This window comes from Pangasianodon hypophthalmus, chromosome 4 (genome assembly GCF_027358585.1).
Source record: "Pangasianodon hypophthalmus isolate fPanHyp1 chromosome 4, fPanHyp1.pri, whole genome shotgun sequence".
Taxonomy (NCBI): domain Eukaryota; kingdom Metazoa; phylum Chordata; class Actinopteri; order Siluriformes; family Pangasiidae; genus Pangasianodon; species Pangasianodon hypophthalmus.
The window spans coordinates 15,511,014-15,527,327 of record NC_069713.1 but is presented as its reverse complement, the minus strand read 5'-3'; the positions used below and the strand labels follow the sequence as shown (position 1 = coordinate 15,527,327).

At 39.7% G+C, this 16,314-nt stretch overlaps 1 protein-coding gene and 1 long non-coding RNA gene across 2 annotated transcripts; both read right to left on the bottom strand.

The window, feature by feature from the left end:
* Positions 1–181: 181 nt before the first annotated feature.
* On the bottom strand, positions 182–6,084 carry paqr9 (progestin and adipoQ receptor family member 9). Its single transcript, XM_026937085.3, has one exon. It carries the CDS (start codon positions 4,431–4,433, stop codon positions 3,291–3,293), a length of 1,143 nt encoding a protein of 380 aa, XP_026792886.3. The 5' UTR covers positions 4,434–6,084; the 3' UTR covers positions 182–3,290.
* Positions 6,085–6,215: 131 nt separating this feature from the next.
* LOC128318176 (uncharacterized) lies at positions 6,216–15,803 on the bottom strand. Its single transcript, XR_008301642.1, has 6 exons — positions 15,407–15,803; positions 12,666–12,776; positions 11,303–11,480; positions 9,955–10,058; positions 7,537–7,594; positions 6,216–7,431 (listed from the first exon to the last, which is right to left on the bottom strand). It is a non-coding gene; the product is annotated as an uncharacterized LOC128318176 (long non-coding RNA).
* Positions 15,804–16,314: the final 511 nt, after the last annotated feature.

The window sequence follows — 16,314 nt, the reverse complement described above, 5'->3', positions numbered from 1 at the left end:
GCTGGAATATACCCTGATGCCCCATGCACACACACATTCACACACTCACTCACATTAGAGACTATTTAACCACAGCCATTCAACCCACTGACATGTTTTTAGGATATATATATATATATATATATATATATATATATGAGCTTGTGTGCATATTTATACATAATACACACACAAGCTAATGCAAATATATGCAAACGTGCACCTGCTCAATGAAGTACCCAGAATTTTGAATTATTCAAAACACCTTTGACTCGCTGCAGATTCATGGAATCTCCGTTCACAAAGCAAACATATTTTTTCACACAGTATCTGACACGAACACTCATTAAACAGCAAACAGACCTTGTTGATCCAGCAAGTTTAATTTATTAATTTCTAATAATAGTCTTTTAATACAATGAAAAGGAATAGCAATCTACTCATACAATTATATTAACTCTTAATCTATAGTTGAATAACTATATCTCAGTCATTAAGATAGAACTACAATGATCTACATATGTAAATCATAAATAAGACTGAATCAAAATCAGTCATAAAGCATAGCGTGTCCGGGAACGTCAGATCACAATCCTGCCTTTTTGTTTAACCCTGAGAACTAGAACTTGTCAAGTCTAGTGGTCTGTAACTGCATCTGTCAGGTCGAATCACTTTACACCAGACACCTTTATAAATGACTATTACACACCTATAATTGTCTAATGTAATGCACAAACTATCTAGGTTTCCTACAGAGTAGTATGTATGTCTGTATTGATTACATTAGTATGGAATTGATACAGACATATTAACATTAATTCTATTCTGTCTCAGCTGCATTATTTTCACATGTTTTAAGAATGAGGTCTTTGTGTCATGTTACAAAGATTGTAGAACGAAGGCAAAGAAGTTGCTCCAACATTCTTCACAACATATTACATATATTAATTAGCAATATTATTGTGGCAAAGAACAGTAGTCTTTCTAAGCAAAAGTATATTCTTGAAGAGTCAACAGAATGGAGTCTATGCACAAAGCTGGTGCTACCACAGATTTTGTGATACATAACAGAGTTGTGTTTGTCATTTCATCACAGTACAGACATACTCTAGTCATAAATGTACTATAAAAAAAACAACTGATTCATGAAGTATAACCTGAACTAGGAGGATATGAAATGTCTACTGAAACAGGACAGACCATTATATAATGTCGCTTATACCACAGCGCTGTTGAATTCTTGAATCTGATTGGTCAGAAAGTGTTGATCAATTTTCTATAGTAGCACAGCTCTGACAATAGTGATCTAATTTGTTAATTTGCTAATTTGTCAAATGTTCTAATATGTTATCATTTCTATAGTAACAGCTCTTTCACAGGTACTTGTATGGAGGACACTGTAACATAGAAGCGATAACAGGAACTAACTTATCTCGCAGATGTTCCATAATATTAACTATAAACTGTTAAAAAGTGTCATTCATTTATAAATTAAAAATTGACACCGTTGGCCAACTGCTGTGGTATGAGAGGTATAAAACAATTCGGAAAATGCTTTATTGGAAAATATTCAGCACTGGGGTGGTAACATCGCTCCACATCACACCACCCTGGTGTTGATTATTTTGCTATAAGAACACACCCCATCATGATTTAGTCCTTTCACTTTATATGTAGCAAATCCTAATTTGTTGGATTTCAATTTTCTAGCACTAACACCTAATGCGTCTATTCTACTGCTTTTTCTTACAAGAATAAGTACAAAAGAGTAGTAACAACACATTCCATTGCACAGCAGAAATGTCTCACTCACCACCGACTCATTATCAAGTCATAAATGAATGAAACAAATATAGCAGGCACATTCACAATTGAGATTTACAGACATTGTTAACTTGTATTCTATTTTTTAAAAATTTGTCTTTTAAACTGTGCAAATGTACTCATAGTCACCGTTACTGGCAAGGCTTCCCTCTACAGTCTGTCATTAAGTTATCATTGATGTTTTAGCCAGCCATAACATAGCATTAGTTTACATTAGACTGTTAATGACAGATTTATGACAGAATGCTGAGTAGCATGCAGTAACTGTGTACCAATCAGGGAGAGATTATATGCACCAAGGCCTGCATTCAGGAAGCATTTCAGTTTAAGAGTCTTTTTTCCCTACATACATGTACTGACACATAGAAGCATGTAAGAAGGGAATCTAATCTTAGATGTGCACCCTTGCCCTGGAATTATAACTGTACACAGGCCGAAACAAGTCTAGCACTGACACCTAAGCACATAGTTGTCACAGTGGAATATCTTACGCTTTCTTTTAGGTTCAAGTAATATTCAAAACCAGCTGCAAGAGGTAAGTGATGGAAAGAAGGGCACAGGTAGAACTAGGGAGATTGTTGTCTACCAAGGAGCAAGTTAACAATAATAATGGTTTCATACTTAAGTAAACAACAGGCAAAGCACTCATAATCACTGAAATGCCCTTTAATGCACCACTTCCTGAAAACATCTGGTTGATTATGTGCAAATTCAGCTCACCAGTGGGAAACCCTGCTAAAAATCATGTTGATATGTCTGAGAAACAATGTTATGGCTTCTTCTTCTTCAACTGACATTGAACTTATAAACCTCCATGCTCATTACATCCCTTCTTCTCGTAGTATAAACAATGCAGCTAAAAGCCATGCATAGGTTGCAGTATTATATAAGCAAAGATTTTAGCTTCATACTTTATTCAGCTTTCGGTTGCAGAGAGAGCAAGCTGAAGTACAGTTGCTTTAGAAACATGGGTTGAAAAGTGTGCACTGTTCAAGTACATTTTGCATCAACAATAAAGCCACAGCCGTTTCATTTCCTCTAAGCTAAAAGACCGTGGTTGAAGCTTGTCAGCTCCTTTACTTCCTGTTTAAAAAAGGGGAGGAAGTGGGCATGTGTGCGTAAATGTGTGTGTAAGAGATACCAGCAAAGAGTATCAGCAAGTCCCCCTAGGAGACTCGGAAAGCCTTACATGCTTGTTTGTGCTAGTGAATACCCATAGGACTGAATTATCTGCTGATTCTTGAACCCTCTAAGTACAAACATGGTAACCTTAAAGAGACAAAAATAGCCAGGCCATCCCAATATCAATATCAAATTATGCCTTGTGGCCTCAACTGTAGCATCCCAGACTGATAAATGGTAAATAAAATGAATTAATCTTGTGATTAATATTTAATCTGTGTGATTAAATAATGGCTACTGTCAGCAACAATATCACCAATAATTCTGTCGGCCCAAATACGTTGGAGACTCTGGCTTGGCTTCACTCAGTGTACCTTCAGGCCTTTCTGCACAGGACCATATATCTCGTATGCACACCACCCAAACCATACAATAATAGAAGCTATACACCCCTGTAGTAGCAGCATCAGCCCAAAAGTGGAGTAGATAGTCGGGCCAGGGAGCTGGGGATTTGTGGTGGGTGCTATGACCAAGGAAGGGTGAAGCAGCAGGGCTCGGATCTCGACCTTGATCATATGGAGCTCATCAAGGATGGAGAGGAAGGTGCAGCAGTGGAACCACTGGTGACTGTGCCCCCAGATGTCAAACTTTCCTGGAGACAAACGTTCTGGGATCTTGCTAATGTTAAAGGCTGCAGACACCACAAGCCAGAAGCAGTGGCGATAGAAGAAGGTGGCCATTGTAGGTGACGGGTAAGAAGAAGGCGTCTGAGAGGAGATCGGATATGGTGATGGGCTGAGGAGCCGGTAGAAAATTGGTGTGGACGAAATGAAGAAGGGCAGAAGGAAAACGAGGGTACGTACAGCATAGCGGTATTTCCTCCACTGCTGCCTGGTGTTGCAACAGGTTAACACACAGATGATGGCCACCAGGCAGGAGCAGGGGATGTACAAGCTATCAAAAAATGGGTGGAAATGCAAGATAGAGGAAGAAGAGTTGGAAAATGGAGCTGGGGAAGGCTCTTCTTCCCTCTCTGACTGTGCCTCTGATACATTCTGTGTCCCAAGCCCAGTCTTTGGTACCCCTGCCTGTGGGTGAATGTAGTAATAGTAAGCCAAAGAAGAACCAACAGTATAAGCACTGATGGTTCCATAATCCACAAAGAAGCAGATCTCTCTGATGATCAGTGACATGGAGTTGAGGAGATGAGCCATACTGCTGGCCAGCAGCAGATAGAGAACCCCGAAGAAATAGTTCCAGGCTGGGTAAAAGAAGGGCTCCCCAGGGGCCGGGGCTCCTTCCCACTCAAATATCTCTACAAAGTGAAAGGCGAAGATAAATATCGGGAGGAAATGAGTCCAGAAGTTTCCAGTCTCATTGGTAGGCCGGAATGCAGAGACCAGGCACTGTAGGAGGCTGTAGTCAGGGAAGCGGTAACCTGACAAAATGAAGTTCTCCGTCACTCTTGGTGGAACATCGGTGTGACGAAGGAGAGGTAGCGACCACATGGCTGAACGTCGTACTTAGGACTAACTAGTTGACTGGCTCAATACAGCAATTCATAGGAGTTTGTTTCTTGTTCTTGTCCTCCGACATCTTGTTCATCACGTGCATGTTTTGTAAACTTGATTTACAAAATTGATCAAACTGTTCCGCAGTGAGGGAATTCAAACTCAGCAGGATAAGCAATGATTCACTCAGATTTTTAAAAAAAAAACAGATATACAAAAATCAAAAGTCCAGACCTTACTTCACCATCCTACTCAGCTGAAACAGAGTGCCAGGTAAATAAATCATTCAAAACGTCACTCAAACATGCAGCACAATTATAATCCATTGAAAGCGGATTGCGTATGTGCAGATTAGGATATACACCTGGCAAAAAAATTCCTGAGTGTTAATAATCCTCACTGCATGTAAAGAAACTTGGTCCTGGACTGAAATCTGCTGCCATATAGTAAAGTGTAAGTGCCTTATATGTTGCAAGTCTTCACAATCCAAAAAAAGAGGTTAAGGGTTTATCTCTTCAGAGCAGAAGGGTCCTTATCAGTGTGACGTTGACTCTGCCCTCGTCTGGAGGTTTTCAGTCACATGTCAGTGTGTGAAAACGAGCAGCTAGAACCCGGTGCTCCTGGTATCCCGTTTATGTGCTGAAGCTCCTCATGGCTTCACCAGCAACTGGCTCCTGAAGCACAGCCTGAAATCCAGGTCATGCGGCATGTGCCCTGGCCAGATGCACAATCAGACCGTTTTTTATTCATGATCTGTTGTGCATAATTCATCTTCTTTTCTTCAGTAGCAGTCTCAGTGAATGCCAGTCACTGTCACATCAGTGGTGTAAAAAAAAAAAAAAAAAAAAAAAAAAAAGGAGGTCACTCGAGCGGATGCAAAATATGGCACGTTAAGTGCTGCTTGCAGAAGATGATCTGTGATGATCTCTCTCTCTCTCTTCATCCAGCATCAGTTCTGCTGTATGGCGCTACTGGAGCAGTGTCCTTGGCGGATGTACTGTCACGCAGCGCCGCGTAATCCCCGACAATCTGTTGTAATCTGATGTAACCAATCGAGGTTACATTCAAAGCAACCGAATAGCTCACTTGATTATTATAAGCTCGCATTCACACACTGTCCTTGACTGAATGCGCGCACGGGGGGAGAAGAAGGCAGTGAGGGCGGAAAAAGCCGGGTCGCCCCGAGCGTGAGCAGAATGCCGGTTGGTTGCTGTGAGCCATGCGCAGTGTAGCGCTGCTCCTCTTCCTTCCCCCACACCGTTACTCAGCCCTCATGCCTCAGCCCTCTTCCTCACCGACACCTTACTGCAGGACAGAGGTCATCATCCACCAAATCTGCGCCTAGTCACGTGTGTGCGTGTGTATATATGTCTCTCTCTCTCTCTCTCTCTCTCTCTCATATCCTGCCCTGCAGTTAAACTTAACACTCTCTACTGCTTACCCTCAAAACTTTCCATTCACACTGAAGTCTGTACTTATTCCCACCATACCAACATTTCTTAAAGACAGATAACACATTTATGACTTCTTTCCAATGTTTTCATTAACGTAAATGCCCGTGTTTCTCATTCAGAGTATTAATAAAACATATTGATGGACACGCAGTGGCATGCGTTTACCCTCATTTGCGCACTACAGTTACGTAATCGTGCCCCACACACAGGAGAGCCAATAAGGAGCTGCGCTAAGTGTATTGAGGGCGGGTCTTACGCTAAAACCCCGCCCCCTATGGGAGATTTGAAAAAAAGGGGGGGGGGGGGGGGCTTGGGGGCTGTGGAGCGCTGGCCGCGTGACAGGTGGCCCTGCGGTTGGGTTGTCAAACAGCCCTGCCATTAGCAAAGCTCAGGGCTGCTCATGCTGCTCCATTAGCCAGCTTCTGTGTGCGTTAGAGTGTCACACTGCAGAATTTTGGCTCATTGACTGGCCAGTGCATTCATGCATAAATTGCAATGGTTTTTTGTTTTTTTTTTTTGAAAATGGTCTTTTGGTCTGTACTTCAGCTGACACAGCTGTCCTTTCTACTGCAAACCCAAAGCTGTAATTCTGTTTAAATACTGTGCATTCTCTTTCTTTATAACATTTCCAGGCTATGGTTGCTTAGTTCATCCACCACTGTCCAGTGATCATGGTTAATATAATTGTCCCCCCACCCATTTTTTTTAAGACTCAGTACAGACCCAGCTGAGCAAAGCTGAGCTTCTGGCTCATGTGTGCTTTCTATACATATAACATAGTGCTTGGGGATGTGACACCGAAATGTGCTTCTGTAGAGCTTATACTACTGTGGGGGGAGTAGTTTATCTGCATATGCATTGATTTCATATCTTTGTAGTAGACATTAAATGTCTTCTAAATGTTTTCTTTACAATTGTAACTCTTTTTTTTGCAGAATTATGCCAAAAATACATTTAAAATGGATTAAAATACATACAAGTCTCACTTCTCTTAGACAGAGAGACTGGCAGCTGACAGTGGCAAAAATAAATATAAAAACCAAATGAGTTCACTTTAGAGAGAAAGAGGAAGGTGTCTACCCATCAGAGTATTGTGTATCTGATACTGATACCTGATACAGATCCAGTTTCACACAATATGTCTCAGGTACTCAAGTGCAGACTATGTGTTCCTGGCATAAAATCCATCAGTTGATTAGAAATATGCTATATCCCCAATCCAGTGTATGTTCAGATGTGATATTTTCTCTTCATCCAAACTGAACAAACCCAGACTCAACCTGGGCTAGTTTCATCTATATTCTACATTTCAGCATTCTGAGGAAGAAGAACATTTTAAAGGAAGAAAACAGCATGTTCCTCTCACCACTGTATCAGGTTGTCTCCTACACAGATCCTCAGAGGACAGTGGAAAGGGTTAATAATAGGTGCTGAGATAGAGAGAGAGAGAAAGCACCACCTGTGGCATAACTTATCACCTGCCTGCTGGACTTGCAGCTCAATTTGCTGAGCTCACAGAAATAGGCTGGAACTCTGAGAGACTAATGATCAGGGGACAGAGGACAATGCTGTGTTAGACACAGGCCTTAGTAAATAATCAATATGTAACATAACACTCAGCAAATGCTGAAGATAGAGTGTGCTACCTGAAGCCGGGTAGAGTGCAAAGCCATGAGTCATGCAGACGGCTCACTGGTCTGAATCCTATTATGCAAAAACACACACACACACACACACACACACACACACACACACACACAAACACACAAACAAAATCATGCTGTGAATGGTCTCAGTGCTGGGCAGTTTGCTGCATTGTATTGTTTAGTGCTGTACTGGGAATTTGTGCACATTCAAAAAGATCAGAGCAAAATGATTCATTAATGAACAATTCATATTGTTGGTGGGGTTCAACTGCTTCCTTCCCTCTATTCAAATGTTGTGTCGTGGCCTCTTTCTCACACACTCACACACACACACACACACACACACACACACACACACATTCTTTTCACACACCAATTCCCCTGGTCTGGGTCGGGGCCCTGGAGGATGTAGTAGACTCTTTTGTGTACTTTGATTCAAATACTCTTCTTGTCAGCTTTCTCTTCAAAGCCTACAGCAGGATTCACCAGACACACACTTTCATTCTGGACACATACACACACATTGTATATTTATACAGTGCCTTCCACTAATATTGGCACCCTTGGTAAATATGAGCAAAGAAGGCTCTTTATTGTTTAACTTTTTGATATTTGTTAAAAAAAATTCATAAAAATTCTCTGCTGTCATAGATATCAAACACAACATAGGTTTATCCAAAAAAAAAAAAAAAAACTGTTAAATATATGTGTGGCACAATTATTGGCACCCTTTTAGTCAATACTTTGTGCTACCTCCCTTTGCCAAGATAACAGCTCTGAGTCTTCTCCTATAATAACTGATGAGGTTGGAGAATACATGGCAAGGGATCTGAAACCATTCCTCCATACAGAATCTCTCCAGGTCCTTCAAATTTTGAAGTCCACGCTGGTGGACTCTCCTCTTCATTTCACCCCACAGGTTTTCTATGGGGTTCAAGTCAGGGGACTGGGATGGCCATGGCAGGACTTTGATTTTGTGGTCAATAAACCATTTTTGTGTTGATTATGATATATGTTTTTGGATCATTGTCCTGCTGGAAGATCAAACCACGGCCCATTTTAAGCCTTCTGGCAGAGGCAGTCAGGTGTTCATTTAATATCAGTTGATATTTGATGGAGTCCATGATGCGATGTACCTTAACAAAATGTTCAGGTCTTCTGGAAGAAAAACAGCCCCAAAGCATTAAAGAGCCACCACCATATTAAACCATGGGCATGAGGTACTTTTCCATATGGCTACCTCTCTGTGTGTGCCATACCCACCTCTGATGTTTATTGCCAAAAAAGCTCTATTTTGGTTTCATCTGACCATAGAACCTGATCCCATTTGAAATTCCAATACTGTCTTGCAAACTGAAGATGCTTGAGTTTGTTTTTGGATGAGTGTAGAGGCTTTTTTCTTGAAACCCTTCCAAACAACTTTTGGTGACGTAGGTGATTTCGGATTGTAGTTTTGGAGACTTTCTGACCCCAAGACGCAACTAACTTCTGCAATTCTCCAGCTGTGATCCTTGGTGATTTTTAGACAATATAGACACACATCCTCTTCCAGGTTGATTCATAACATTTCCAGTTGACTGGAACTCCTTAATTATTGCCCTGATGGTGGAAAAGGGCATTTTCAATGCTTTTGCTATTTTCTTATAGCTACTTCCCATTTTGTGAAGCTCAACAACCTTTTGCCACACATCACAGCTATATTACTTGGTCTTACCCATTGTGATGAATGACTAAGGGAATTTGGCCTATGTGTTACCTCATATTTATACCCCTGTCAAACAGGAAGTCATGGTTGAACAATTTCCTGTTCCTAGTCACCCAGGTGTACTAAAAAATCTAAAAAAAACAATGGGAATATATTTCAGATATATTTTTCTCGTATGAATTCATAGGGGTGCCAATAATTGTGCCACACATATAACAAAGTTGGTTTTTTTTTTTGGGATAATACTGTAGTGTTTGTGTTTGTAGCCTTCTTTGCTCATATTTACCAAGGGTGCAAATATTAGTGGAGGGCACTGTATATCTAATATTGAGAAATGTTAGCAGTGTATGCAGCTGTAAGCATGTTAGAACTTGAGGTCTGTGTGTTGGAGAAGCATATAAGCATATATGTAAATGTAAGTTGTAAGTGTGTGAGAGGATGTGTTTTGTGGCTGTGCTAACCTTCTTCTGTAAAAAGTATTGCTGTTTATTACACTCTTGTGGAAGGCCAGTGAAAGAAAGTTCTAAAGTCATGAGAGGAAGAAGTACAGATAGCTCCTATCACAATGAACTGAATCAGCCTTTCTAGTCATCTTCAACTTCAGACAGTCTCACTTCTCTTCAACAAGAGACTGGCAGCTGACAGTGGCAAAAAATAATTATAAAAACCAACTGAGTTCACTTTAGAGAGAAAGAGGAAGAACTCTGCCTCACCCAGAGGTTCTTGAGAATGTGAAATTCTTTGTGGGACCCAATGATGTGGATAGTTCAATGACTGCATCTTCAGAATGTTCATCTCTGGAACTATTATTCATAACCTGGAGTACAAAAACACACTGATTTAAAAAAACAAACAAACAAAACAGCTAAACCTATCCACATATTGTAACCATAACAACATGTATGACTGGATTGTTTTGTATCAAGTCATACATGCTTAGATTTGTCATCATTGACAATGCAGACTGGATTTATTTCTGACCATTCAGCCTAACTATGGTCAGAAGGAGGCTGCTTGCTCTTTAGTGAACAAATTGAGAAAAGGGCTTAATTACAACTAATGCTAATTTTCTACTGGCCTTCTACCCTCATCGTTGTTTTCCTGACAGGTGCTGACTGGGCTGCATTCACTTCCCAGGAAGTTACTTATAAAATTTAGAGGCTGAAAAAATAACACATAACACTGTAGCATAAAGAATTAATCTGTAAACAGCTTCACACACTCACAGTGTTGTGGAACCAAAGAGGTAATGAAGTAGTATATAGATAAAGTGGAAGTGCACTCAGTCCCCTTCAACTGAAATACTGACTCCAGGACACCAAGAAATGATAAGAAATATTAAAAGTACTCTCATGATTAATCGTAAATATAACTTAGTTGTTTATGTACACAATATATCAGAATATTGCCTATACGTTACTCTTGGGTTCTGTTCCTTAAAGCGGAGCTGAGACCTGGAGACCTGGGGGTGCATTACTGAGCAAGATTTTTCCGTCTTCTTTCCATAAGGCTCCAAGTAAGTTTGGGAAACGCACAGTTTAAATAAAAACACAATCATATGCAAGTACCATACCTTACTCCACAAACTGTCAATCAGTATAGATACTTTAGGTTTTGACTTTTATACAAACCTGCCATCCAATGATTTTTATCTATAATTAGATAATGCTGCCAGTAACCACTGTCTGACTTATTCTTAAACAAGGAATGCTCCAAATTAAAGTTTTTGGTTGTTTTTTCTTGAAAACAGTAGAAGGAAAAATAGAAGAAATCATACCAGACATACATATAGCCATATATTGTATAATGTAGCCAGTATGGATTGATATAATTAGATAAGGATTCCAAACCTACAGTACATAGAGGCTATTACAGGATTATGCATGTGACATTTAAAGTCATACTGTTCATATGTGTACATTTGGCATCTACATGGAATATAGACATTTTAATCATCTGTTTTACTATTACCAGGATCTTTATGTGTTTATGCTTTAACAAACAAAACTAAGAATGTGATCATTTAAGTGTATTAGTCGTGTGTGTGTGTGTGTGTACTACCTGAGACATATGTAAAGGGCAGGTCTGGTAGCTGCGGGTGGTGGCCCATGCAAAGGTCAAGTTCTTCACAGCAGTGATGGGAACTAAAGCTGAGTGGAGACAGACGGCAAGCTGATGGAGAGCAGTTGTTTGAACGGAACAGTACAGCCTTAGGCGCGGAACTAGACTGAGGGGTTTGCTGGAAGGATGATAATGTACAGAATGAATAAAACCAAAAAATGGCAACACAGGACCTAAGCTAACAGGAATTAAAAGACATTTCCAGATGGTCATATGGTGATGTTTGTTCCTGTCAACTCTCTGGACCTGTTTTTGTATCTCACTCAGTTGTGGTGGATCTGGAGCCTATTCCGGGAACACTGAGCACAAGGTGAGAGAATACACACTAGACAGGACACCAGTCCATCCCAAGCACCATGCACACACACTTTCACATATTCATTCACATCTAGGGTCAATTTAGAGTAGCCAGTCCACCTGCCTGCATGGTTTTGGATATGAAACTGGAGAACCCAAAGGGAATCCATAGGAACACAGAGAGAACAAGCAAAACTCCACACAAGACAGTAACCCAAGCTCAGGATCAAACCAGAGACCTTTGCAACCAGTGTCACTTTCTGTGACTCAGTTTGCTTGTGAAATATTTTTTAATCATTACATAAGCCATAAGCCACTTACCCCTATCTTCGTAATGTCTGGAATGTTGCCTCTGGCTCAAGGCTTTAATGCATTCTCTGTTTATGTCTTGACCTGATTCTAGTCATATCTAATCGCAGTACTCTTCTCCAGTAAATGAATTTTTAAAAATCAGATATCCTGGAGCTACAACACACACTAATTCCTTTGTTTTTCTGTCTTTTACATCCCACTCTTTTATCTCTTTTTTCTCATCCTTGCTCTGAACCTCCTTTCCTGCTCCCTCTTTGCCTTACCATGGTTTCAGTTGGCACAGTAAAGAGTGTTTCTTACAAGCATGACAGTGGAATGTGGGTGGCCAGTGCATGCTAAATACGTTTGGGCATGGTATTACTCTCTCCGGATTTACATCGGTGGGCACCCAGCCACCTTATGCCATTGGCCAAAGCGCAACCTTCAGGAGAGGGAGAAAAACTTCTCTGGGCAGCTCAGCAACCGCAGAGGAACGGAGGGTCAGAGAGATAAATGTGGAAGGGCATAGACACCACTAATGTTGGATAAGTAATTATCATTCCTATAATGGGATAGTGTAATGTTCACTTGTGAAGTTGCTTATGGTTATCTGTCAGAGTCCTTAGTTGTCGAGGCAAGTCTCCACACACTGGAGCTGCCACTGAGTGGCAGAGCAATCCTAGCATCCTTTGCATAATGGCCATGGCATCCTTACCATCATCTTTATCTGCTTCTCCTCTGCCCGGTGCACTCACAGCAACAGATCGATCCCCAAAGAAACCTGAAGAGTCTGTCAGTAGCAGCACACTCTTTCCATTAGTGTACCCTACAAAAAGAGACAGACACAATCTCGTTTAAAAAAAGATCAATAAGTCTGTCTGGGTCTGACCAAATAAGTTCATCATCATTGTGTTTGTGCTAGATGAAGTTGGATGCAGTGTTTCTATGATGAATGTTTTTCAGATGAATGTTTCAATGAATCACAGCATTCAAATAATTCAGCAAAAGTAAATAAGTTCAAGTACCCAAAATAACACAAGCCACTCTTTAATCATGCCATCATTGTGTGTTCAGATGTTCTTGCCTTGTAAATAAACAGACTGTGGTGAAACAATGTGTAAAGGGAGGGGAAATATTCCCCCTAAAAGCAACAGTAGGTTAGGAGTAAGGGGGGCATAGAAGCATGAATCATAGCCAAGGGATTCATCCATCCATCCATTTTCTGTATCACTTACCCTACACAGGGTCGCGGGGGAGCCTGGAGCCTATTCCAGGGAACTCGGGGCACGCCCTGGATGGGGGGCCAGCCCATTGCAGGAAGTTATTATATATTTATAAATTCTTATAGTTACTGGATTGTTTCACTGGTCACTTGACTTGATTGGGTTCAATCCAAGCCTCAATGACTCAAGAACAAGTAGGCCTATAATAATGTTAACTTGGCCTTAATGAGTTCTGAAGGCAGAAAGTACAGGACTAGAAAGTTCTATGGCTCTATAAGTGGAAGTGAATGACTAGAAGTAGGAATATTAAACAATAAAACACTCAAATGAGAAACAAAGAAAATACTTTACTTTGGATGTTGACAGCTGAAGCATTTTCATTTGGCTTTCTACACACATCACAATATTTCAGAGTTTTAAAGTGTCACCATCAGCATTTAAACCATCATGTTGCGTATGTCTGTTTTAAGCAATAGCACACACAGAGGTCTGACAATTTCACTCCCATCTGCTTCAGCCTGGCATTAGCAGCAGGGGGTGCTACTTTTCACTCCATGTGCAGGATCTAGTATGGGCATGTTTATTCCATGGGAAAATTCAATTAAATTTTATTTAAATAGCACTTTTAACAATGGACATTGCCATAAAGCAGCGTTACAGATATCTGGATATAGATTTAGATATATCCCTAGTAAGCAAGCCAGAGGCGATGGTGGCAAGGAAGAACTCCCTGAGACAACAGGGAGAAACCCTGAGAGGAACTATTGTTGATTTCAGTAGAGTTTTAGCTTTAAGTTTATAATATTATCCACTGTATAATAAATAAACCTTGAGCATAGTTTTTAATTGAACTGAGTTGAATTGAATTGATTTGATGGACAGCCCTTTCTCATGTTACGCCCAGGTTCTCAAATCAGCATTATATTGCTCATACCAATTGGCCATGGCTTCCAAGAATACAAATAGTGGGTCCTTGTAACTGGACATCAACTCCATCTTAGGGGGACAGAAAAGAAGGGCTTTGTCTAAATCCACATACTAATGAGATAAACAAATGTGGGCTTATTGGTTACATCCAAAACTGTACTAAATTGTATAGCAAAACAGAATTATGCCCAAAACACAGCTTGGTCTGACCAGCTAATACAGACTGAGCTGGTTAAACTGGTAGACCACCTTTGCTAGCTGGTAAGCTATTTTCCAGATTCCTTATGATTTGACTAAATTGATCAACAATTGTTTTTTGAGATTTTCTAAGTGCCTTTACTGACTACACTAGTTGCAGTGTTTATCAGCTGGTAAAGATGGTCTACCAGTTTGATCAGCCCGGCTTGTGTTTTGTACCAGCTAGCCGGTCAGACCACGCAGGATTTTTAAGCAGGGAGAAATTTATACCCAGAAATTAGTTTTTACTGTGATTCATGATGCAGGTGAAGCAGGAAACAATGGAGCAGCTCATTATATATTGCATAAATAACATTTACATAGATAAAGATGGTTGATTTCATGATTGTGGTGAATTTTTTGTGTCTCACTGATATTACATTTACAAATATGTAATGTAAAGTATTTTTATACATAGGTATATTTTAAACACAGGTACAGTTTCTTTCACAACAACCTATGTGCATGTTTCAGATAAAGAACTCAAATCACTACAGAAAACAGCATTGTGCCTGTCCAAGACTTCTATAACTTACTTTATATAATATAATCATTAATATACTTCTTTGGGAAAACTTGTAGAATTTTTTATTTTTTTGCATTAATATGTGAATCCCTTGAATCTATTCTGTAAACAACTTCTCCTATGAGTAGGCTGTTATACAGTAGATGATGAAAAATGTACATTTTAGTGTCACATACAACATTCAATCAGCCCTGTTACTTTTACACTTTCACCCCTATGAAATATAAATATAAAGTCTATGGAATATTCCACAACTCACAACTCATATTCATAAGTCCCATTTTTTAAATATTTGATATTGACTGAAGAACTTTGAAAATAAATTATTAGAATACCCTTAATGCCCTCATACCGTTAGCATGGATGCTAGTTACACACATTTTGCCTACTTGCTAATTCTATTCCTTAAAAAAGTTTTAAAGTGGCCTGAGATGGGTTAACATGTTTTTAAATGGTTAAATGCATGTTTTCTTAGAGTCAGTATTGAAAAAAAAAAAATTTTAAACACTTAAAAAGTTTAATTTTTAAGTTACAAGCACAAACCATCCGAATCCAGTGTTGTCATTTCAAATAGGAGCGCGTGCGACCTTCATGGTTATGACGTCTATGGCAGATAAACAACAAAAAAAAGTACACGTGGGTAAATTAAATTTACTGTTTACGTAATGCACAGATAATAATAATTAAAAAAAATAATAATAAACGAGATTGTAGTTGGCTTCTTACACGGTAGTTTCTAATTTTAGGGATTCTAATTTCATTGTGTCCGCTAGATGGCGATATTTACTGAGTCTAGTGATGAGTAAACCGACTCTTTTTAGTGAATCGACTCAGTTCAGTAGACCAAAACCATTCAAATCTTTCTGACACTGATTTGTTCAGACTGGGGAGGGGGGGCTCGCCTGACATTCAGTACCACTGTTATTTCTTACAGAATACAATGGCCTGTGCTGTGATGACGTCATCACAACATTAGTATGGTATGAATATTATAGTTGAGGCTTATATTATAGTTGCATGTGGGGGAAACATGGTTGATGTTGGTATTTAACATAAGCATAATAGAACATGGTGTATGGAATAAACTGGAAACTTTGTGTGCTTTGCTGAAATTTTACTACACTGAGGTAATCTATAGTCTGCCCTCTCTCGATGTTCTCAATGTTCTTCTCCTCTTCTGTGCTGGGTGGAATGTAGAAATGGTAGGATAAGAAGAAAAGGCACTTTCTACAGAAAAAGGATGTGAGGGAGGGTAAGATTTAACATATGAAAGGAGAAGAATCTAATTTATAGAAATGGTGCATGTCAAATGCAACTGATCAACCAAAACATGACTGAATGCTAATCCATGCACACAGACTTCTAATTACATAGTATTAGTTACACTAGCATTGTTTCTTCAGTCCAAATCTAGAGAAGTGACTAAATGTGAGTTATAATTTAAATTATTC